General features: G+C 52.6%; 9 protein-coding genes across 9 annotated transcripts; 4 read left to right on the plus strand and 5 right to left on the minus strand.

The window, feature by feature from the left end:
* Window positions 1-5: 5 nt before the first annotated feature.
* Window positions 6-1,385, plus strand: PHACADRAFT_206405 (uncharacterized protein). Its single transcript, XM_007392793.1, has 2 exons — window positions 6-514; window positions 565-1,385. Exons 1-2 carry the CDS (start codon window positions 19-21, stop codon window positions 969-971), a joined length of 903 nt encoding a protein of 300 aa, XP_007392855.1. The 5' UTR covers window positions 6-18; the 3' UTR covers window positions 972-1,385.
* A 747-nt stretch (window positions 1,386-2,132) lies between these two features.
* Window positions 2,133-3,004, minus strand: PHACADRAFT_91054 (uncharacterized protein; the record flags this gene model as incomplete). Its single annotated transcript, XM_007392794.1, has 2 exons — window positions 2,133-2,709; window positions 2,763-3,004. 2 exons carry the CDS (start codon window positions 3,002-3,004, stop codon window positions 2,133-2,135), a joined length of 819 nt encoding a protein of 272 aa, XP_007392856.1.
* A 1,652-nt stretch (window positions 3,005-4,656) lies between these two features.
* PHACADRAFT_45927 (uncharacterized protein) lies at window positions 4,657-5,566 on the plus strand (the record flags this gene model as incomplete). The annotated part of the gene is made up of 3 exons (XM_007392685.1): window positions 4,657-4,982; window positions 5,032-5,122; window positions 5,180-5,566. Coding segments are annotated over 3 exons (804 nt in total), but the record flags the coding sequence as incomplete, so codon positions are not given.
* A 626-nt stretch (window positions 5,567-6,192) lies between these two features.
* On the minus strand, window positions 6,193-8,462 carry PHACADRAFT_206408 (uncharacterized protein; the record flags this gene model as incomplete). The annotated part of the gene is made up of 1 exon (XM_007392795.1): window positions 6,193-8,462. One exon carries the CDS (start codon window positions 8,460-8,462, stop codon window positions 6,240-6,242), a length of 2,223 nt encoding a protein of 740 aa, XP_007392857.1. The 3' UTR covers window positions 6,193-6,239.
* A 133-nt stretch (window positions 8,463-8,595) lies between these two features.
* On the minus strand, window positions 8,596-10,201 carry PHACADRAFT_206409 (uncharacterized protein; the record flags this gene model as incomplete). Its single annotated transcript, XM_007392796.1, has 5 exons — window positions 8,596-9,125; window positions 9,190-9,478; window positions 9,541-9,961; window positions 10,019-10,061; window positions 10,114-10,201. The coding sequence occupies 5 exons, from the start codon at window positions 10,199-10,201 to the stop codon at window positions 8,596-8,598; spliced, it is 1,371 nt and encodes a 456-aa protein (XP_007392858.1).
* Window positions 10,202-10,937: 736 nt separating this feature from the next.
* On the minus strand, window positions 10,938-17,098 carry PHACADRAFT_192658 (uncharacterized protein; the record flags this gene model as incomplete). Its single annotated transcript, XM_007392797.1, has 16 exons — window positions 10,938-12,244; window positions 12,297-12,318; window positions 12,375-12,454; window positions 12,504-12,544; window positions 12,603-13,042; window positions 13,094-13,706; window positions 13,757-13,846; window positions 13,904-14,045; window positions 14,098-14,265; window positions 14,318-15,071; window positions 15,123-16,169; window positions 16,220-16,387; window positions 16,440-16,606; window positions 16,656-16,754; window positions 16,809-16,868; window positions 16,918-17,098. 16 exons carry the CDS (start codon window positions 17,096-17,098, stop codon window positions 10,938-10,940), a joined length of 5,379 nt encoding a protein of 1,792 aa, XP_007392859.1.
* A 325-nt stretch (window positions 17,099-17,423) lies between these two features.
* Window positions 17,424-18,158, plus strand: PHACADRAFT_251182 (uncharacterized protein). The gene is made up of 3 exons (XM_007392798.1): window positions 17,424-17,773; window positions 17,835-17,993; window positions 18,054-18,158. Exons 1-2 carry the CDS (start codon window positions 17,433-17,435, stop codon window positions 17,989-17,991), a joined length of 498 nt encoding a protein of 165 aa, XP_007392860.1. The 5' UTR covers window positions 17,424-17,432; the 3' UTR covers window positions 17,992-17,993; window positions 18,054-18,158.
* Window positions 18,159-18,786: 628 nt separating this feature from the next.
* PHACADRAFT_138688 (uncharacterized protein) lies at window positions 18,787-20,668 on the plus strand. The gene is made up of 10 exons (XM_007392799.1): window positions 18,787-19,052; window positions 19,109-19,184; window positions 19,243-19,439; window positions 19,500-19,627; window positions 19,678-19,816; window positions 19,863-19,920; window positions 19,975-20,075; window positions 20,137-20,148; window positions 20,199-20,273; window positions 20,329-20,668. Exons 1-10 carry the CDS (start codon window positions 18,870-18,872, stop codon window positions 20,377-20,379), a joined length of 1,020 nt encoding a protein of 339 aa, XP_007392861.1. The 5' UTR covers window positions 18,787-18,869; the 3' UTR covers window positions 20,380-20,668.
* A 392-nt stretch (window positions 20,669-21,060) lies between these two features.
* Window positions 21,061-21,684, minus strand: PHACADRAFT_206413 (uncharacterized protein; the record flags this gene model as incomplete). The annotated part of the gene is made up of 1 exon (XM_007392800.1): window positions 21,061-21,684. One exon carries the CDS (start codon window positions 21,682-21,684, stop codon window positions 21,061-21,063), a length of 624 nt encoding a protein of 207 aa, XP_007392862.1.
* Between the last annotated feature and the right edge of the window lie 1,813 nt (window positions 21,685-23,497).

Genomic DNA, 23,497 nt, shown 5'->3' on the forward strand with positions numbered 1-23,497 from the left:
AATTTCTCTTCCACCGCCATGTCTACCGCTCCGCACGACGAGTATCAGTACCTCGACCTCATCCGCACCGTTCTAGAGACTGGCGACGTGCGCCCTGACAGGACGGGCACGGGCACGCTCTCCGTCTTTGCGCCTCAAAACCTCCGTTTCTCGCTCGCGGATTCGACGCTGCCGCTGCTGACGACAAAGCGTACGTTCATGCGCGGCATCCTCGAGGAACTTTTGTGGTTTGTGCAGGGCGCGACAGACTCAAAACTCCTCTCAGAGAAGGGCGTGAAGATCTGGGATGGGAATGGTTCGAAGGAGTTCCTCGAGAAGCGCGGTTTGGGGCACCGCCGCGAGGGCGATCTCGGGCCCGTGTACGGCTTCCAGTGGAGGCACTTTGGGGCGAAGTATGAGGATTGCGAGACGGATTATGCGGGAAAGGGGGTGGATCAGTTAAGGGAGTGCATACGGAAGATCAAGGAGGATCCCACGGATCGCAGGATCATCCTAAGTGCTTGGAACCCCGCGGGTGCGTCGCCTTACGCCTTGTCACAATGTTATTCTCACATGCTCCGCCAGACATCCCCCAAATGGCGCTGCCGCCGTGCCACATGATGTGCCAGTTCTACGTGCACCTCCCCGTCGCGCCGTCCGAGAAACCCAAGCTGTCGTGCTTGTTGTACCAACGCTCGGCGGACCTCGGGCTCGGCATCCCGTTCAACATCGCGTCGTACGCGCTGCTCACGCACATGGTCGCGCACGCCACAGGCACAGAGGCAAAAGAGCTCGTCATCCAGCTCGGCGACGCGCACGTCTACCGCGACCACGTCGACGCGCTAAAGCTCCAGCTCGAACGTGCGCCGCGCCCGTTTCCGAAGTTGCGCTTCAAGCGCGACGTCGCAGACATCGATGACTTCAAGGCGGAGGACTTTGTCGTGGAGGGGTACGACCCGCACCCGAGTATTGCGATGAAGATGAGCGTGTAGAGTTGGGACGGAAGGTGAGAATGTACCAGTCAAATTTGCATCTACTAGATATGACTATCGATACCGCATGTCTAAGTTATATACCTTATATCTCTTCGCATACATAATGCAGCTCCCTCATCGTATCATAGTACGTACAGCTCTTTCCGCCCATCGCACTTGGAAAGCACATATCTCTCCTGTAAGAAACTACAACGCAGTTGGGAAGCGAAGCGTTAAAGCAACCGAGGAGAGCAGTTGATCAGTTTATCTTGCACCGCAAACAGCTTCAGAAAGTGGCTTCAGACGCGGCGGTACTCGAACATGCTGCCGCATCTGCTGCATGAAGTGCATGCTTGGCCCGATGAAGGGCGAATAATGCCTACATACCGACATGTAGAAGCGTTACCATGTCCGCGATGTTCGTGGTTCGTGGTTGAAACGTTCAACTGTTAGAGTACGCGGCGATAAATCTGATATACCCAGGCGTCAAAGCCTCAACAAGGTCTCTCATGAGGCGCCTCTCGCACACCCAGCCAACCGGCTTGGAAGGTTGGCGCGTTCTTCCCATTTCTCGTTTAATTTCTATGTCGCAAAATCCGAGATTGCCTCATGAGATAGCCTGAGATAGCTGCCTCGAGCTGCCTCGGCACTTCCGGCTGAAGCCTCGTGATGCCATCATGAGTGCTCTCCCAGCCAATGAAAAGCCTTTGCGGGCACCTGTGAGAACAAATACCCTTCCGGGAAGGCTTCCCACGGTTAATCTAGCTCCCTCGGGCTCGCTCAAGCGCTTCTCGTGTGAATCTCGCGTGAGCCAGCGCTAGTCATGAGGCATCACGCGCATCATGTTGCCTCATGGGTTGGCGTTAAAAGCTGTGACATTCTCTTCTCTCAATTTTTTCTGCCCGTGCGTAGCACAGGGCGCCCTCTCGTTAGACATATGGAGCAAAATTATACATGACCTTGCATGCGAGGTTCATACAACAAAGAGCGGATGTAGTGATAGTCCGGCCGTCTACAGCAACAAGTGTCCAAAGGGTCCTGGTCCGTCTAACATACAAAAGGGGGTAAATAGTATAAAAAATACAAAAGGTGTGCACATGATATCGCCGATAAGAGACGTGTAGTGTATAACGGTACGCATAAGCGGTCGTGAGAGAGCGTGCACGTCATGCACGCAGACTACTCCGCGCCACCGAGGGAGCCACCGAAGAACGCTGCGCACGAAATGATTAGAGACAGGAACCTAAGCTGATATGCAGGGAGGAGGCACGCACCGTAAAAGGACGCGTACTTGACGCTGATGTCTTGCGACTGGCCGAACTCGCACGTCGGGGGTGGCTGTCCGCCGACGGTGCTCGTGCGTAGGACCTCGTCCGCGATCTGACCACCAGCCTGACCGCCGATGTTCACAACATCAAGCCAGTTGACATCCTGCACTTTGTTCGGCGCAGGAATGCTCGCCTTGCCTATCGCGACAACGAACGCGTTGGGTTGATTTTGAAACTTGCGGTTTCCCAACGATTCGAAATTCCACTCAGGCGAGACGCTGCCGGCCCCCGACGGATTGGGGACGAAGAAGTGCTGTGCGAGGATGTCTGGCGGATTGAAGGAGTTGGAGGCTGCAATGAAGTCTTGGATCGAAGTAGCCTCATCAGTCGTGTTCCACGAGTCGAAGATCAGCTGTGGGAGCTGGTCAAACCTGGTCGAGTTGATGAGACATGACACGTCGATAAGCTCGGCAACAGCGCCGACATTCCTGTGTGCCAGGTCAGGGTCAAATAGAGCATCTCGAGCAACTGTAGCACGTACGTAAAGTTGTTGTTCTGCGTGCACGTGTAGTTCTGCACTCCGAACCCAAGCCCGACGAAGTTGAACGTGAGGTTCGACGGAGGCGCGATCTGATTGTTAATCGGCGTGAAGTCGAGCCTGCCGGCGTCGTTTGAGACATCGCACTGCGTGAGTGGCGTGCGAATGATGTCTATCTGCGGCACAATAGAGTTGCCCGCGGCGGCGGCGAGCGCGCTGTTAAGTACGTGCTTGATGGCGACCATGGCAAGTGTTGAATACTAGTAGAAATAAGAGCCGTGAACAAATAGAAGGCTGCTCTAAAGAGAAGGGGAATGTTAATAAGCCCATCGCCCGAGGCTTTTATTGGGTAGGCCAACAGTTGCTGACTAACAAAAGGCACAACATGTAGGCCCTCCGCGCATGGACAATGCAGAAAATTTCATGATGCGAAATGTCTCACAATAAGTCCTCAGGTCGGCGGCGCTGTTTCAGCGGCGCACAGGAAAGGCATAGCCTCTTATGATAATGTGCACATCCCGCATCCAGTTCGGGACGGGGCGCGACTGGACATCATCTCCAGTGGTGCATCCAGTCGCGTATTCAACCGTGGGAGCCATTGTCATGATTGGCCCCTCCAGGTCAACAAAGTAATTGTGAGTGTGCCATTGTGACAGTCAAGTAAGATAAATAATGCCCGGCTATCTGTAAATAATACGTCAATTCAATTTCGGTTATCCAAGACCACTGCCCCCCAGATTGTATCATGCCGGTAGCCCAGGGCCGGGATGTTAATTCACTACTACAGACCGGCGTTCCATGATCTGTGTAAAAAATCATCGCCTGTGTGGCTTGACACAAGTTTCACAGTGCCCGAGGCACCGCGGGCACCGCAGCATTTATTCCTTTCTGGGGGGATCAGCCAATCACAGCAATGGTTCCCACGGATGCGTGAGATGTAGTCCAGTTCGGCGGCGCGTCCGAGCCTCCGAGGTGGGAAATGGGCGCCTAAATATAATAGGCACGTGGCATTTCCTGGGATATTGGCTAAGTTAGCTTACGTTGTCCGTTTGATGCCCGAAGGCCTCTCGCAACCTGGACGAACATGGTGTACCTTACAGCGGTACTTAGAACGATAGACACCCCCCGGGCAAATTACAGCATACGGAGTTCGAAAGCTCCGCAAGCGCTAGTGCGAACGAAGTGAGATGAAGTGGTAATCCCGCCGTCACCTGACCCACCCATTGCACCGCGAGTACTCATCCCATAGTTTTCAAATGATTGTACAGTATTGGGTGGGCCTCAGATATATTATAATCCTTGGTAATTTACAAGAAAAGCTTCATATGATATGCCATCTCTAAGACAATTGTGGTGACTGTAGCGATGGACACTGAATGAGGAGGGTGCAACACGCGTGATTGAGAAATGCAAGGCAGGGACTGACGGGGAGGTCAGATGCCTCAGGACGCGTCTCACTTCGTTCGCACTAGCACTTGCGGAGTTTTCGAACTCCGTATGCTGTAATCTGCCCGGGGGTGTCTATCGTTCTAAGTACCGCTGTCAACCCTGCTACTGGAGCGCAGTTTGCACGGTCGGTCTCAGGGCTAAGAGAGGCTAAGGACTTTCGAGGAGCTGCTTGCTACCGAGTGATCTTATTGAGCCTGGATGGCCGTGATCTATTCCAAGTGTTTGAACACGAAGCAGAAGAAAGCAGCAGAAACTTGAGCGCGGGGTGGGGCGGGGACCGAATCTAAGCTTCATGCTTCAACGATTGTACTGTAATGGCCTAGTGCAGTGCGCGGCGGAGTCGGCGAGGTTCGAGCTCGAGCGTCTATTAGATCCTGTACAGGGCTGCGCTGCAACTCAAGCATTCGTCGCCTATCCTGCGAAAATGTTCGCGCCTGCCGCAGTCTTCGTTCTCGTCCTCGCGCTGCTTGGGAGAGTCATACTGAATCCTGCAGTCACTGACAACGATCTTATTCTAAGTGAAAGCAAGACGGCGCGTGTCCTGTTATTGACAGCGCACCCGGACGACGAATGCCTCTTCTTTGCTCCGACGGTGTCGTCACTGCTCACACCGCCTTCTACCTCACACTTGTCAGAGCGCAATGTAGAGCTTTATTCGCTGTGCCTATCCATAGGCAATGCAGGTGGCCTCGGAGAAGTCAGAAGGGACGAGCTGGCACGCAGCCTCAGTGTCCTCGGCATCCCAGAAACTCGAAGGTGGCTCGTTGACCATCCGTAAGCGTCGTGCTTGTCCCCATCTCGAGTTGATCTCAGCCCTTCAAAGCGAACTGCCGGATAACATTACTCGTTCATGGGACGCGGATGTCATAGCTGACACCATCAAGCCTTACGTGCTGGCGAACAATATCACCACGGTGTGTAGACCGCGACGTGCTGAACCATGCCTGAAAATCTCAAGGCTTCCCCGACAGATTCTTACATTTGATCGCGACGGCATTTCATCGCATCCTAACCACGGCTCTCTCCCTGCCGGAGCGGCCCGTCTCGTCGCTTCTCTGTCAACAGCCTCCCCGACAAGGCCACCGCCACGACTTTTCAGCCTCATCACCGTCCAGCTGGTGCACAAATACATCGGCCCCCTCTCTGCTGTACTGGCAAAATACGATCTCATCTTCGCTTCGTTGTTACGCCGCTATGGCATGGACAGCCCGCGCCGCATGCCCGTATTCATTTCGGGCATCGAGGGGTACAAAACGGCACTCCGGGCGATGATGCAGCATCGCTCGCAGCTGGTGTGGTTCCGCTGGCTGTATGTCTCATTCTCACGCTACCTGTGGGTAAACGAGTGGGTACAAGTCGTCCCGCCGACCCATACCGCTGCTGGTGATGATCCGAGCCCCGTCCATGCAGCGTAAAACGCATGACCTTATGTAATACACTGGTACTGTTTTAGCTTATACGTCACCTGTATGCGGCCGGTCGTACGCTCGGACCTCGAGATAATCACGCATCTCCTAGTGCATACCTTCCACTTTGCTCCAACGTCATGACGGCCAGACGAGATTATTTGGTTTGAAACGAGAGGTGCGAGTGAATTACGAGGCCTTTAAGCTATTGCATACACTCTGGTGAGCCAACGTCCCAAGCAGCTATGGATACACAGTCCGTCGTAAGGCAAAAGGGCCAGTGATAATACAACAGAGAATCCAGTACTGTGGCTTGGCAAGGTCCAAGAGCCGCAAATATGAGAAGACGGGGTCAATGTGGATCATAACTGCGGATGCATGACCACGATCAAGCCCCCATCGTTCAAGCCATTGCCGGGCTTGGCATGCTTGGCGAGATCCAGCGTCGGCGTATCCAGATAGCAGGTCTTAGTTCGTACCAGCGTGGTGGCACTCACCATGACCAGGCTGAAGTCGTTGGCTGCTCTGCCATGCCCTGGACTCCTGCTAAACTCCTGAGAAAGCTTGGAGATTGCACCAAGAACGTGCTAGAGGCTTGTCAATCAGGAAGAGCCGGCGTACTGTTCTACGGGACTTCGGTCTGGTCTGGTGTAGTCAGGGGAGCGAACAGCGCCTGTGAGGCTGTCAATGTCCTGGAAAGCGACGGTGTGGAAGGAAGTCGGCTCGACGAAGGGGTGGAGGCGGTGGAACCACTCTGAACACTGGCCGAGATGCCCTGAGCTTTGACCTGTAGTATAGCTTCGCGCATCAAGCGCTCCGCTTCCTGGACGCACAGGAGTCTTCGTACCGCCTCAGGCTCGACGACCTTGACGAGCTGCAGACCGTCGCCTGGAAATTGTGCGTCGGCCACGACAAATATCTCGCTTTGCGTGCAGTGTATGTACTCTAGGCGCACGTAGGCCTCAATAACTTCCACCGTGATATCGTCCAAGGTCAGCTTAGGGATCCCGTTCTCGCAAGACGAGTCTTCTACCCGCTCGGGAGTTATGTTCGCGCTGGGTGAGTCTTCCACGGACTCAGCAGGCTCTACCGGATCAGATACGGTCGGAGACATGCCGACGATGTTCTCCTGAGTGAGGCCTTCCTGATCATCGGCACCCTCCGGTGAATACAATTGAGCTAGGGTGCCGGCGCTGGACGTTGTGTCGGGGATGTTGGAAGAAAACAAGGTGATGCCGGCCGTTGTCGCCGAGCCGTACACCCACGAAGCCTCTTGAGTCTCCTCAATGAGCTGTTTGTACGCAGCAGAGTCTCCCAGTGATATCGCCACTTGCATACTCTCTGGGAGGGCTTGAAGCAAAGCTACGTCCTTCTCCTGCGGGACTCCTCCCGCCAACGACATGGCCAGCCATTCTAACACCCCTTCCGACAGGACCATCGACCATATGGACATTCCGTCGTCAGTTTGTCCGACTCGCCGCACGAGTAAGCTAAACGCCAGTTCGTAGTCGGCATAAGGGCCAGATACCTGTTGCACGCCTAACGCTTGCCGCATCGCATCACCAAGCTGTTGGAGCTCTTCTGCGGTCAGAGTGTCGACGAATTGGGCCATCGCTTCAAGAGACAGCCGGTCCGCGTCCACCATGAACGTTACTGGATCGTCAAACACACCAGACGGCACTTGCGGCGAGCTCACATTCGGAGTACTGAGGTCTTCAGCGCGGAAAATATTCTGCGTTTCGACACCTTCGTACCAGCTAGACTGGGACTCTAGCGGTGCACCTTGTGCCGCGCAGCTTGCGTCCAGCAGAGACGCTGGCATCCCCGGGTCGAAGGCCGCGGGCTGAGCGTCGGCCTCTGGTCGAGACTGCGCGACCGCAAACTCTTGAGCAGGCTGTGGAAAGGCTCCTTGTGCGCATGCAGAGGCATATTCATCAATCGACCCATACGCGTCGCCCTGGACGGAGAATGACCGAGCATCTGAAAGCGAGGCTTGCCACACTGGAGAGCCCGCTTCGGGTCGGAAAGACGCGCTCACCCCCAGGTCGGCTTCAAGTTGTGGAACAATGAGATTTATCTGGGGTGCGGATTGGTCGAAGACGCTATCTGTGACGCCCATGGTAGAATACGAGTCGAAGGATACGAATGGCGTATACTCGTTCATCATGACGGTTTGGGCCGATGGTGACTGCCAGAGCGGCGTCTTAGCAAAATAAGATGCTACCGCGAACTGCGCTTGTGGATGGAAAGCCGAGAGTGCAGGGAGAGCAGCCTGTTCATAGGATATACTGAAGGGTTGCATGGGCTGCGAGGTCGTCAAGGGGGTTTGAGCAGCTTCCACGTCCGTGTTGGAGCAGACAGCTCCAGACGTGGGGGTTGGAGCAGCATTGCTGACAGGCAGGCTGACGATAACTTCCGATGCGCCGTCGCATTCCGGGGAACGGGAAAGTTGAGAGGGTGTTTGGGCGGAAGAAAACGATATGGATGCAAGGGTTACTGCCTCAATAACAGGTACCGAGACCTCGGTAGAGACGCTGGGCAGTTTTACGGGTGGCACTGAGGGTTGCTCGGTCAAGACATGAAGACCGGTTTGCTTGAGGTCGTCCCCGTAACAAGCTCCAGGGTCTCTGCTATCAACTTCCTCCTGACGATGGCTATGAGAGACCTCGGAGCTCCTCCTGTTAGGAGCTGGCTTTCCTTTAGGTGCTTCCTGTCCTCCCACGCCTTGTAGCTGCCCCCTGGAAGAAGACGGACTGTGATGATTATCCTTTTCAGGGACGTCTTCCTTCGTTCCAGGATCAAAGCGTACCCTTCTCCCCTTGTCCCGAGGACGCTGGTTGTTCTTCATAGCACATTTGAGAATAGAGCGCAGGCGCACAGTATCGCGGTCCGATCCTGTTCCTCTTAGCAAAAGACTGTCTAAAGCGCAGGCTAAGTCTTCTGCAAGGACGTTAGTAATATTTACGAGAGGGGAAACAACCCTACTTGCTGTCAATGGAGCGCTCCTCCTTTCTTGTCTTCGTAGACGATCTGTCGTTGTTGGCTCTGTTGAGCTCGGCTACCGTTTGTTGGACACACTTCATTTCGCGACTGCGCCGATACTGAGTAGTTGATGGACCGCGGTCGAGACGTGGGCGGGAAGGGCGCGAGACCAGATTGTCGCGGGAGATGTACAAGGGGAATGTTCCTGCTGGTCGAGTGCCCTTGGCGTCGATGCGATAGACGTGGCCGCTCGAACGTCGCCCCGAGCCCGAGAGTTTGCGTAACTTCTCCACGGTTGGTGGTTCGAGCGGTGGGTAAGCCTTCAGGGGCTTCGGGGGCGTCGGCCTCTCTGCTGTTTGTTGTGGAATTGAGCGAGGGATCTGAAGAAGCACCGGCTTTGCGTCGTTAATGTTGGGCATATGCGGTGACGAGGGGCGTTCACCCCAATCAAGTTGGTTGGAGGTGGCGGACGGCCCTTGGGTAGCTCTCTTGTCAAGCAAGTCAATTATGAGTTGATCATGTGTGTATCCTAAAAAAAAGTTCGAGTAGTGCATTTAGTGCTTTGCGATCAGTGTTATGCCAAGTGGATTTACTATGTGTACCATTAGACGACTCCCCATGCTCTGTTTCGTTTATTCCAGGTACTAGAGGGCGGTGCCCGTCCCAGGACGGCGAACACGGTGGTGGCTCTCTCCCTTTCCCCTTGTTCTTGGAGCAAAGGCCGGAGCCACTCTGCAAAGGTTTAGGAGCCGAGGCATGGCCCATAGTTGTACTCAAATCATTGTCCGAGTCACTACCGTAGTTCTGGTGCTCTCGCCGTTGTAGGAGGAGAGCTTGAACTGATACCGATGAAGGATCCATCTCTTGATAACCAGTCGAGCCCTATCATAGTGTCAGTATTCTATGAGACGGTGTGAGGAATGCTTGGCGCATCGTATTATTACCTTGAGATAAGAGTCTTCGCCTGTTGGTCCGCGCTGCTCTTTCTCATCTTGCGCATCTTCATGTGTTTCCTTTAATGCCTCCTCATCGCCTTCCTCTACTCTGTCTTCCACTTCTTCGTTCTTATCTCCCAGACCAGTCTCTTCGTCTACATGCCCGCTCGACGAACCTCGGTTCTCCCTATCTCTTTCGCCACGCATACCACCAGGAGGAACGCCGCTAGACCCTGCAGTGTCTGAGATGCCTTCGGAATGTGTGTCATCGTATTTCCGACCACCTGCGCCACATCCTTTATCTTCTACTGTCTGAGCGCTATCGGCCAAACAGACGTTGCTCATAGACAAGACGACTTGTTCTAAGCGAGTACAGTTCCGTTTCTTCAGAGGGCGACCGTCTGTGTCTTCCTCATCGTCGGAGGGAGCGCTACGTAAAAAATTTCGTCAGCTAGCACACGATAACGAGTGGCCTCGAGTGGCCTACCGCTTCCGTAATATTCGAGCGTCTATCTCGTGCACGACTCGAACTGCAAAACCCAATGAATGAGCGACTCGGAATGTCAACTGACAGGGCCTTACGATTCTGTTGTTTCCAAACGAGAGAGACTTTGATCTTCCCCCGCGTGGGGAGCACGCGAATTGGACGCATGGAATTGAGTACGCTCATGGATAATTGTTAGTTCCCTAATCCGAATTTTGAGGGCAGTAAGTAGTCGTGCCGCGCCACGGTTGGCTTTCAAATTGCGTGCACAAACTGTGGCGAGGAGTTCTTGTTGAAGTTGGGGAGATGGGATAAATCAGGGAAACGAGCAGCCAATATTCACGTGCGTTCTGAATTGTTCTCGGTATCTAGGAAGGTTGTGGTGACGGGACAAGAGGCATGAGGGACCGAGCACGGAATGATCATATAGTAGCGCCGAGGTCGCCTTGCATCTGAGCCACTCGATCCGAATTTTGAGGCGAAAATTGACTCACATCGCTGATCCGTCTATGGCTGTACAATAGCCTGTCTGACAAAATTCTCAGGCCCCAAGATCCCAGCTTGCCCTAACCCAGATAAGGCGGCTTTGAGCGCCTATCCTGATACAGTTCACGCCAGGATCTCTCCAACGACACACCGGATTCCGTAGAGCAAGCATGATATTTAACTACGGTGTGTGACAACACAATAAAAGAAAGAACAAACTGCACAGAAACACCAACTTAGTCGACAATTAAGCTGAAGGGACGGACACATACAACGATTCGAAGCCCTATACCGCGGTTCTATGCGGGTATTCGGAGTGTATCAGATTAAATCGTATAACGAAGATAGGTCAGGCAGGGCAAGATATTCGCAATATGATCCACATACATTGAGATGGAGGACATGTGCCCCGCCGTTCTTACGACGTCCGACTCCTTTACGCCCACATGGCCCTGAATTTCTCGTCGAACTCCTTGGTCACGAGATCTGCAACCTCGAATACTCTCCAGTCGCGGTCTGAAACACCAGGAGGCCGTTTGATAGTTGTGCCATCTGAGCCATTTTCGTCATCTTCTGCCTCCGCGAGATTGACTCCGCCAATGTTCATCTCGTCGTCAAGGTCCGCTTCCGCCGATGATTCGCCACTTGTACTCTTAAGTAAGAGATGCTCAATAGTCGACCGAATTGTTTTCAACGTCAGAGTGAAGTCTTCAAGAAGGTACCAGAGGTCTCCGTGGCGGATACCGTTTGCTGCGACGAGAGTCGCAGGCTGTCCGTGCATGTAGAAGTCCAGTAGATACGCATTCAGCGGCAAGGTATCACTGCCCTGAGGACCCGCCACAAATTGACGCATCGATGGTATGCCATGTTCGTTGAGGTGCAAGCCTGACCTGCATGTTTGAGCAAGCTCAGGCACGGTCCGGAAGGTGTCACCGTGGCCGGAGTTGGCGACGAATGGTGAACGTGCGATGACCCTGATAGAGGTCCTATTGAGATAATCTTCGAAGGCCGACCCCGAGCCGGGCCCCTTCAATTCCCGACCGCTGACCGGCAGACATTCATCGGCGTCAACGGCGTTTTGCAGGCGGTCGGCGAAGGAAATGGCATAGGAGGTGAAAATGCGCAAGATCTCGTCGTCATGTTGTAACAATATTTGCCTTGCAATGGTGGGGATCTCCGGCAAGACAACTTTAGAAGCTGACTTCCGATGCACGGTCTTGGCATGGTGCTCGGATGCGTAGACGGCGGGAAGGAAGCGACGACCAAACAGATGACAAAGAAGGACGAGAAAATCGCGCTTCGCGGACTCCGTGCTATTTTGATTACAGATTTTGTGGACGACGCCGCGACGCATGAGCGTCACCAAGGCGAAGTTGCTAGGCTCCGTGTAGTAGAGGTGCGCTGAAAGTCCGAAAAGGTTGATAGGGTTGCCTCCGGCGTCGAGAAGACGAGACCGGCGCAAGTAGTCGATGCTGAAGCGAACATGGTGAAGAAGTTCTTGTTTGCCAGCCTCGAAGACGAAGCTAACATGAGGCAGCTCGAGCAGGCTTTTGATAGCGTTGACTGCGACTGGTGCGTAATTCGACCCCTGCAATAGATTGAACAGGCGGAGGACCATGGTAGACGTCAGGGGGAAGTTGCCGCCGATCGACGGTAGCCTCGATAAGACTAATCTCTGTACACGGTCCATGGGCAGCCCGTAAAAGACAACCTTGCCCAAGAGATCAAAACCACGGCGACCGGCTGGATGTGTGGGTGGTGAGTCGCGGTCACAGAAGAAGAAATATGTACATACCTCGTCCTGCACATTGGCGATACTAGAAGGTGCAACCATGAGCTATAAAATTTATGTTATGCAACAAGGCTCGCTTACCATTAAGGCGGTGAGGAACGGCGAGTCTCCGACAAATATCGACGTTTTGGTTGGTGCGTTGATACCCAGAGCAAGGGTGCCTACCAAATATTGTTGGTACTTGTATCAAGAACGAATCAAGCGACGTACCCGTAGCAACGACGACTTGAATGTAACCCATGCGGTAAAGACTAAAGAAAAAATTATAAGCGAACGAGCCAACCTTGAATTTCATTTTAAAAAACATACCTTTCCACGGCGGTCCGGTAATGCTTGTTCATACCGGCGTGATGAATACCAATGCCACGACGCAGTGCATCAAGAGCCCACTTCGGCGTTGATGTCCACTTGATGTCCTCGATTGCTTCATTCAGGATAGCCTTTGACGCTTTCTTTCCCACAAACGAGAATTGCGGAGATGGTTCGTCTGGGTCGAACGTAGCCTCCCACGACGGATCGACAGATTTCTCTGGCGGTTCCTCGGCTCCATCCTTCTTCTGCTTCCGCAATTTGTCCTTTTGCTTTTCACGAAGCGCTGCTTGAGACTGCCATTTCTCCCATTGCTGAACCTTGTGCCTCCATTCAGGGCTAGACTGGCGCCACCGTATCTCAGTGTTCTCGAGGGCTTCTAGGAGACGCCTGGTAGCAATCTCGCAAGCCGTGCGGTCAAAATTAAACAGCAGAGCAGGCTTGCAAAAAATATCAGATATAAGGTTAGATGTGGGTAGTAAGACACGTACCAAATCGCCGTTGGCGTGCAGATCACACACCAAGTACAACAAGTTGTCGAATATGTCGTGCACAGATGTAGTAGCATTCCGCTCGACCTCTGAGAGCTCGGAGAGTAACGGGTCTTGCAACTTGCGAACGACCTGGCTTAGGGGTGACGCCATGTCTTGAGTCTCAACGTCGGTGATCATCGACGCCAACCGCTCCTTCAACGCAACCTCATATTCCAGTATGTCCTTCTGCTTCAGTAACGAACCTCGTCTGAAGTACTTGCGAGGGTCAAGAATCTGCAAGTTCGGTGCATCTTCGCCTTCCGCGGAGACGAACGCGTTGAATAAGCTCAGGCAGTCTGCGGACTCAAGGGAAAAGTCGGACGGTAGCGCCCGGGCGCCAAACGATAACAGAGATACGGGGTGCAAGAACCGTAAACGGCCTGTGTTGGCATACAAATCGGTGCCCTGGAATGGTTGTTTTGGTGCGGCCTGGAGTATATAGTCGAACTTGCGAAGATGTGAGTATCGGTGTGGATGGTAGATGAATGTATGCTTGAAGCCGTGGGCCTTCTGTACCGAGGCAAGCCAATTATTGAACTTTTCTGCATCGCCGATTGTGGCAGATAAGCCGCTACGAAGGATATCAGCAAATTGTTGTAATATATCTGCTAAGGTGCTTACACAATTGGACAAGGGGCGAGCAAGATGATCTGCTCCCACACCGCACCACCTTCCTGTTGACCGATGGAATGGATTTCATCAAGGATGATGCTGCCATGGTGTGCAATCAGCTTCGACCCCACAAGACGTACTAATCGGAAACCACACCGTTTAATCCTCGGCGTCCATACGCGCGCCAATTGCGGAGATAGCAGCATGATGGCTAGCATCTCGGGTACGGTCACCAGAATCTGACAGTTTTGCGGGTTGTGAATGCGGTAGTCACGAGTATGAATCGCCCACAAGCTCCCTAAAAGTGGCGTCAGCACAAACCCGCTGGCTGAAAAGAATATGCCACTAACTGCCAACGGCCTTGTACGACTTGTTGAACCGCGCGTACACCTCAGCGGCAATTTGACTGACCAATGCTTTCGTCGGTGCAACGTACACTAAGAGCTCGCCGTCCGATCGTCGCAGGACTTGTTCCATGGCATAGTACGACACGAAGGTCTTACCAGCACTAGTGGGAGCTGCGAATCGCGTCAAAATCAAATATTTCAGGGACAGGCCCTTCAGACTCACCGACAACAAGAACCGAGTGGTTGAGATTCTGATCTTCGTCAACATCGTCGAGGCAGTCCAAGACACGTCTCTGCCACGCATCGGGATTGAACGAAACCCGCGGATCCGGCTGACTATCCATCGAGCGGTCCATATACTCGCCAAACAAACGCAGCTGCCAGACGACAGGGTCCTCTGTGATTTCCATAAACTCGTACATCGCCGCCTTGTTCTTCGAGTGCAAGAGCTTCTTGAACTTGAACGATAGCTTCCGATCTTCCGCGGGCGGACTTGGTGACGTATCGAGCAATGCTGGGACGTAGTCCGCGAAGCCTAGACACTGCAGCACGTTCTCGAGTGCGGCTCGCGCGGTAGGGAAAAGTCTACCGCGCTCTGCGAGGTCCTTCACCATGCGCATGACTGCGACAGAACGCTTGTCGCGCACGCGCGCCTGTTTGGTCTCGTCGCCTGAATCCGCGTCGGCATCTTCTAACCACCGTTGCAACTCAAGGTGGATGCGGAAAAGCCGCATTTCGACAGCAAGCCAACCAGATTCGGCGCGCATCGCGTTCCCGAGCAATCGCTCTATAAGTGAGACCTTCTCGTCCGTGGATAGTTCGTCCATCTTCTCCAGCTGATCCTTCCACCACGTCTCATTCGACTGGTCCTGCGTGCTCATCTTGCGCGCCATGTTCTGTTGGCGAATCTGCTCCGCTTTCGAGATATGAACCTTCTTCTCCTTCCCGCCTTTCCTGGGCTTCTCCGAACCCGTCTCCTGCACAAGCTCTCAGTAAGACATTCAACACGACACGACTAGGTGACTTACGCTGATCGTAGGGGAAAGTGGCGTACTAGGTCTTGTCGAGGCCGGAGTCATCGCCCTCGTCGACGATAGCGGAGTCGCAGGCTTTACACCAGGGATAATCGTAACTCTTTGCAGTGACTTCCCAAACGTGCCTGTCAGGCTCTCTGCCTGCCACTGCAGCTTCGCCGTGAACCGCTGTTCGCTGCGCAGCTGCTTCTTGCGCTGCCATTCGTTCAGCACCGGTAGCTTGTCTTCGCCGCCAAGGTGCTTCGGGAGGATAGCCCGACGGTGGTTATGCCAGTGCTGTGCGTCCTGGAAGACAGTGTTGAAGTCCATTTCGGAATCGCCCACGTCCTCCTCGATCTCGGGTACCTCGATGTGGGCCTCCGCCAACGACTCATTGAAGACTTCGTTGTAGAAGGGCAGGAGTTGGAGAGGCTGAGGATCGGCGACTGCGCTTGCACTGGCATCCTCGTTCAAGACAACTACTGGATATTGTGCGGCCACTGAAGCAAAATCGACGTTCGGTAGCTTATGCTTCGCCCAGAGCGCCTGCAACTCAGTTATGAAGCTGCCACCAAGAATGTCGATGGGGCTAGATGTAGGACGCGCGAGCAAGAAGTGAATCAGATCCCTGAAAACGCGAGTGTCGACGTCCGCATTGGTCGACTGTCCATAACTTGCCTCGTACGCTAGGAAAACGGTCGGCAGGAAGTCTTTTCGCAGGAAGTTGTCCAGCCCTTGATGGTCATCCTTGTACGGTCGGCCTCGTTGTTCAAGGGACAGCAGGGGTAGTAGTATGAGATGGGCAGTGAACGCATACAGGGCAAAAATGGTAAGCGAGTCCTGAAGATCCAGCTTGAGCTTGGCGAGATCCAGGAAGTGATCGAATCTCTGAAAGTCGTTCGCAGCCGACGGTAGCGACGAAGTCGGCAACAAAGATTCTCGTCGCCTCGTGTTTACCTGATCCAGCTTCTGGCGTGCGACACCGACCGCTGCCCAGAATTTCGGAGACAATCGCTGTCGCGCATGCGGATCTAGTCTTTGCTCGTAGATGAAGGAGATTATCTAAAAAGCGGTCAGGTTGCGTCCATTAATTTCATGACCACGAGAATTACCTTGCTATCGCGGAAGGTCGCTCCGCGTAACAGCGAACAGGTCAGGCCTCGGGAAATGAAGTAAAAGATCCTTGTACGTTGGATAAGCTTAACGTCGACTGCTGGAGTAAGATTGACCTCGTGCTCAAGGTCGATGGCGCCGCCGTCATTGATCATGATGTACATCGGCTGGTAGGAAACAATTAAAGATGGTTATGGAGGACATATGCGCTTCATGTACCTTTATAACTGACTGGTGCTTCAGCCACGCTTTATCGTCGATGCTCGCGAACGTATGAACTGGGATATTGAGGCGCTTAGAGTGCTCGATGAGCATCATACGAGCAAGACACCGAGATGAGAAAATAAAGTCATCCGAGCCGCAGTGCAGAGTCAAGTGCCGAGCCTCTAAACAAATGGTTGAGCACGTAATCTTGGGAATTGTTTCGAAACTCACCATCCCAGAAGATGATCTCGAAAACCGCTCCTCGTCTGAGGAAGTTGTTGAGCAGCTTCTCAAGATTGTGTATGGCATGTAGTATCTGAAAGCTGATTTCTTTATCTGCACATCAACATGTCGCAATCACATGCGATATGACATCTTTCATACCGTTTTGGCGGCCAAGGGCAAGGAGTGGGTCATCAAGTGCGAGTTCGAGCAAGGAATCGCCTGCGAGGAGCCTTCAGCACATAGTACAGTGGTCCGACTGATTACATACCATCGATGATAAACAGCTCATTACCAGCGTAGTCTCCGATGAGGTCCATACGCCTCGCACGACGACTGGCCTTCAGATACCATGCCTCGTCGAAGTACGCGAGTGCCGCTGCGGGTGATAGGACGTTGGCATCGACGATGGGGGTTTTCTCCTCGACGAGAAAGTCGAATTCGACATCCATGGCAGATGGTGGCTCGAGTAACGGAGCGCTGGGCGGTATGCTTGACGCAAATCTCGTTCGCAGGAGATTCGAAGGCTCGTGATATTAGAGATCGTCTAGTAGGCCCGCAGTTGTTGCACAAAGCAACGTCAGTTTATATGCAGCAAATGCGGTTCTACTGGATAGTTCTGGCTATACTGTGTAATCGCCGGATGAGGTCTGGAAATTTGCGAGTTGAGATGGGGACAAGAGCGAAAATCAAAAATGTGATCCCAAGTGCTTGCCCTGCGCTTGTCCTGGGCGTCTCCCCAGCTCGTCGCACTCGACGTTCTTCACGCAGCGTCCGATAACAACCATGTCGACCGTGCGCATTGGACGTGATGACTCTAAGCCTTCCCGGCACTCCCATCATGACCATGATCCACTTGGACACCTCCATGTCCAGTATGAGCGTCGGCATAAGATCTCAGTCCCAACTATTCCCGACCTTAGGTTCGAGCACACATATCTCAAGAACATCAGGCAGCACGTACATGTGAAGTACATGCAAACAAAATCAATCTCAGACGTGACCGGAAAGAGCGAAGCGCAAGAGTCCTCCCAGGGAACAGAGGTCGTGCATGTCGCGTGGGGCAAAGTGCTTTGGATAACGGTTAGAGAGCAGGTCATTGGCCCTCTAGCGCAGGGACTGCTATGGTACGCTATCACTCTCATGGGCCATTTTGCAATTCTCTTCAGCTGCTTTGTGTTTGAGTAGGGGTGTACTGCGATGGTATTGCCTACCATCCGCCGCCATTTTTGGGCAGAACTTCCGAGCATGGTGGGACCGCGGAAACACTCTTGCCTCGAGACATAGAGGGAATAGGCAGACGATTGATGGCGTTAGGAACTGGGTGTTTTCGAAGCCGAGCTAAAGGTGCAGTTTCTTCCATACACCTAGACACTTCTCGAATTTGAGAGACTGTTGTTCCATAAGTTCAGATTGATAGGCTCGCGTCCGCCACTTCCAGACCGAAATCCCCCGCTTGACTCCTAAATTGACCCTTGTAGACCCTTGTGTCGCATATCTTGGCTATACAACCCCTAGTGTTGCAAGCTCAGTGCAAGCTTTCAGTTAACTGCGCTCTGAAGGCTCTCCTGGCGCGCATTGCAGACTTCCGCTGCGACCTATTTCGAAGTGAGACTCGCTGCGCATTGACTTGTTAGAGACGCGAGACAAATTCCTTCCTCATTTGTGTAAAAAGAGGCCCAAAAAATGTGGTATCTATCGCAAAAAGAACCGAACTGTTTCTCTAGAAAGGAGTAGTACTAATTCTACGGAGACGGACGGCGAGCGCTGCCTTCCCAATCGGGCAAGCGCGCCCTTCCGCAAACCAGGAGGCATAACGAAGCAGTACGAATGCATTAATAGTCCAGTGAAAATAGTTTTAATGCAGATATAAGTACCACAGACCATTTGTAGGCTTACAGAGCGGCAAATAAACCAAGGATATTCATAGGGCCTTCCAAATCAGCTGTATGTAGCCTACAGCTCACTGGACCACGGAGTAATATTAATCGAGGTGTATGTACTACAATTTACTATGGAGAAGTGGTGTCAACAACACAGCAAGGTTCCAGCCCAGCCAAAGCTGGGTTAGGGTTTAATTGATCGCTTGATCTGGGCCAGCCCATTTAAGCGCCCCCTGGCCATAGCGTGACTTCCCCCTCACGATAGCCTGTGATAGTGAGCTCACAGGAATATATAAGAACGTACTTTACGTCTTCTATTCTTCAGAGCTTCGGACTTAGCATGCTTCACGTCAAGGTACAAGAGGCGGGTGGGATCAATGTTATCAACTTTGCACCATTCCTCGATGGCTCGCGGAAGCAAGAGGTCGCAGACGCGATCGTGCAATCGTTCAAAGACACTGGGTTTGTATACCTGACTAGCCATGGTCTGTCCCAGACCAAGGTAGAGGGCATGTTTGCTTGGGTTTGTTGATCCCTTACATTGTTGTCAATAGCCAGTGGAGCTGACAAACAGTCTAGTCTAGGCGTTTCTTTTCTCAGCCGATGGATGTGAAGATGCTCGCTCCGCACCCCGCCAGTGGATTGCACCATCGAGGTATCTGTGCCTAGGCATGCCCATTTCCGTTGCACTCATCACATTATGACACGCACAGGTTATTCTGCGCCCGGGGTCGAAAAGATTGTCAGAGAAGTGTTTGATCCCAACGAGATCAAGAAGCGCCGAGCACAGGCTCCAGATATGAAGGAAAGCTTCGAATGTGGGCGCGAGGACGATCCGCTCATGCCCAACATTTGGCTACCTGAGGGTATGTTGCCTGGCTTCAAAGAAGCATGCTTGGATTTCTATTGGGTTCGGTGTTTATTAGTACTTCCTGTCGTCGAACAGTTTGCTGACATGAGAACGATGTAGGCCTGCCACAAAGTACTCGAGATAAACTTCCTGCGAGCTCTAGCCTTGGGTCTCGGCGTACCCGAGGATCACTTCGTTCAGGTACACACCAGGGCGGACAACCAGTTGCGACTCTTGCACTACCCCAGGTTTGCTATGTTGGCGCTTATGCTCGCATGGTCCGCCTGACGCAATCTAGTGTGCCGGTCGAACAGCTTAAGAACGAAGAGATCAGTCGCGTCATCGCACACAGCGACTATGGCAGCATAACATTTCTGTTCCAAGACTCCGTGGGTGGGTTGGAGGTGGAAGACCCGAATAAGCCCGGGCAGTTCACAGTAAGCGTATTCGTTGTCTGTCGGATAGGATGCTGACTGTCTGCAGAGCGCTACGCCGGTGAACGGTACAGTGATCGTGAACGCTGGTGACTTTCTGCAGCGGTGTAGGTGCTCGTACCTGGTGGAGACACGTCAGATAGCCTCACTCACTTGGGTAGGGACGAATGACACCTTACGGAGTAGTGTTCACCAGGTCAGCCTTCCGCCCAACCTGACCAGCTCAGATGGTATGACGCCCCCACGCTACTCCATTCCATACGTCAGCCCATTTCTTCTCATTCTACATTGCTCTAGCTGACTAAATATATTGTCGTCATGAGTTCTGTGCACCGGTAATTACTTAGTGCCTTGCGTTATATGCCACGTACTAAAATCTCGCCAGAACTTCGATACTGTCGTTGATATGATACCGACGACATACTCAGCAGAGCGACCGAAGAAGTACGAGCCAATCTCTGTGTGTTATACCTGTTAGGCTCGTTTGAGATTCGTCGGTACTGATCGCCTTGTAGTGCGGACGATACATTATGGAGCGCTTGGCCGCGAATTACACCAGGACGTAGACGCGTCCTTTCATAGTGCTCTAACTTCATGCGACGGCAGGATATCCAGTACCATAGGCTACGAGTAAGCACAACATATACATGTGCAGATACGCTGCCGAAGAATCAAGAAAACCAATGAAAAACCAGATCAGACCGAGAATGAGAGAACTCGGGCGAGGAAGCGGATATGTTGCGCAGCGGTATTGACAAGAGCTGGAAGCAGGAGGGCTAGTAAAGAGACAATGCGGTTCGTGAGAAGTGCGCACCCGAGCGGGTGTTTTCATGAAGCACTGAGAGTGGTATATGGCGTTGCGTTATATGTGTCACTACGGAAGTACTGTCAAAAACCACCCAGACATCCTTCAGTGTCCCTCGAGCCGAGCTGCCAGGTCACTTCTTTCTCCGCAGCTTTTGGAAGGGAAATAGCTGGCATGTCGCAGGTGCGCAGTTAGACCATATGTTCTGCTCCACAGTATCACAGATTTGGCAGGTTACTTACCTATCGTGACGCCGTTTCGAGGAGACATTAGGCCTTCTGATTCATCCGAAGAGGAAGCACCATCAGAAGTGAGAGATGGAGTTCTGTCACTCATTGTAATTGCCTTCATCCGGTTGTACGCGGAGCACCGCGTTTGGAAATAAGCATCGTCTCTCACTGTAAGTTACAGATTATTAGACACGAGCTGATCGGTAACGAAGTTAGCGTCGCTCACTAGCTGGCGTCGTCTCTGCGACAGGGCTCATGCCGGAGCCAGGGACATCCACCAGTGAAGAGCGTTGTTCATCCCTGCTGCTAAGAATTCTACCTTCTGCGGAACTATCATCCTCATCGAAGCTGTCCATTCGAAGACATAGTGGGGGCAGTGGCGTGCCGGGCCGGCACATGTAGAATGCCATCGCCCGGTTGGCGTTGTCTTCGTCGGAGTCGCTCTCCATAGGCGTGTCTACGGAGTTGGTAAAGCGTCGTTGGGGAAGCGAGCATGAGAGGCCACCGGCGAACGCAATATCAGAGCAAGGGGCCACCGTTTTCTGCGAGCCACCGTCCCGTGTGGCGATGTGCTTGAGTAGCTCGGGAGTCTGGCCGTCTAGCTTGGATGTGCTTACAGGTGAGTGTACGGGAGATTCGTCGGGCGAAACTTCTCTTCTGCCACAGTACATGCGCCGTCCGCGCTCAGGCAGAGCCAAAGCCAGCTTTTTGCGACGCGAAACGTGGATTGAGGTGCGGTCGTATTCGTCGCTGCCATACGTCGTGCCAATGGTGCCAGTTTTGCTAGGCCGGACGAAGTGGACCTTCGAATCGAGGACAGAGGAGTCTATAGCCATCAGGTCACTGATGGAGTAGGTACGTTGGGGAGGTTTTTCCTGGGTCTGATGCATCAGCTTATTTGTAAGAGGGTATTCGAGGTGATGCATAGAAATAGTGGCAGACTTGGTGGGTTTAATAGCCGGAGAGGATGGCCACAAAATGGGAAAGGTGTGTGGTTGGAATATTAAGAGTCGGATAGTAGGATATCCCTATAAATAGTGCCGCGTCGCGTATGTCTCATCCTGCGAGACGGCGCGTTGAAAAGCGATCAACGAGCTTACTACGCGCGCGTGAATGGACCAGCCGAATCCCGTGACCTTCTTGTAGCTCTAATGTCATATCATACCCCCAAAGTACAATGTGCGAGCAAGAGTAATGGGTTTGTCACGAATGCAGCCAGCATTCCACTATTCAGAAGGCTCAATAAGGGGCAGAAGATTGCACCCAACCTATGAATCGTGGGCTTGATACGAAAATCTTACCCGTTTCTGGATCATCCTCCCATTTGAGAGCGCTCACGGACAGCTGTGGCACACGCTGGAAGGTATAGTAGCTGTCCGGTATTATGTTGTGGCCTTCGCTATCGGCGCCGTTGGTAGCCACGATTCTCTCCCATGGACGGTTAAGCCCATCGGGAGTGCAGACTTGCCAGTTGTCTGGATGGGCGAAGAAAGCTCGACAAGAGAGACTGAGTGCAATATTGCTGTGCTCCTACTTCATGTCTTTGATTAAGTTGATAAAAAGCTCAGTATCTCCACGTAAGGCTCGAGGTTATCACACTGTTCTCCTGCGAGTGAACAGACGTTTCCAATGCCCCTAATTTGACAAGTACTCCTTAGTCTATGGGTAGGGGTCTCCTCAATTATATCTATTTCTTGTGTACTGCAAAAAATCAGCGGAGGTGACCTTTGTCGCCTCAGATTCCGCTAGAGGTGGTTTATTCCCAAGAATGAAGGACTTCAAAATATTAACCTCCGAACGCCGGCGAAATACAGTGTCGACTGCGTGATTTCTGTGGTAGCCATAGGAAGGCTGTTGTACAAAATCAAATAGAGCAAGAAGAGGAAAGGTGGGAGATTGCACGCAGAAATGGCAAATAGTCAGTGCAGCGAAGTCCGAGAGATCTTGTGAGTCAGCGGCACACCAGGTCTCCGGACCCATTAAATACGGAGACAAGATTGGGATGTACAAGATACAAGAATTTTTTGCCATCCGTGCTGTGCACCCTTTGTTGAGACAAAAACGAGTGGCTGAGTTGGCCGCCGTCACAACTAACCCGTACTAGTCCTAAAACCCTTCAAGTACGATGAGTGGCGAAGCGCTAAATAGTGATCGGGGGCCGCCGGCTCTCTCCGTTGGGACCCCGGTCGTGAGTCTTGCCCGCACAGAGGCATAAGTGACTCTGTTCTGTATCAAAACGCGCTGTATCGACTCAGAGCTGTGAATTTTGTATCTTCATCTCTATCGCAAACTATGTCACCAGCTGTCATGACAATTTGATATTGTTGTCGCTACTAGCCGGTTATCTGTATCGTCAAGCCAACTGCGATTTGTGAGTGTCCTGAGACTGTGAGTCAAACTTAGGATGACAAGTTGTTGACAATGGGTCTGTCATGTCAGCTGCTCAACAGATCTATTAGAAGCTATTGTTGTGGTACAACAACTGGGCTGTGCGAGCGCGAACTGGCGGGAGCACACATCAGGAAACACCCAAAAGTGCGGAGACACGGAACTTGTACGGAAACTCTGTAGAACTGTGTACTATTCTGTACTTTTGTTCTTGGTGTTTGTATCATATGTACTTGGCACAGTTTAGATGTTAATGGTCGA

This window comes from Phanerochaete carnosa, assembly GCF_000300595.1.
Source record: "Phanerochaete carnosa HHB-10118-sp unplaced genomic scaffold PHACAscaffold_3, whole genome shotgun sequence".
NCBI lineage: Eukaryota > Fungi > Basidiomycota > Agaricomycetes > Polyporales > Phanerochaetaceae > Phanerochaete > Phanerochaete carnosa.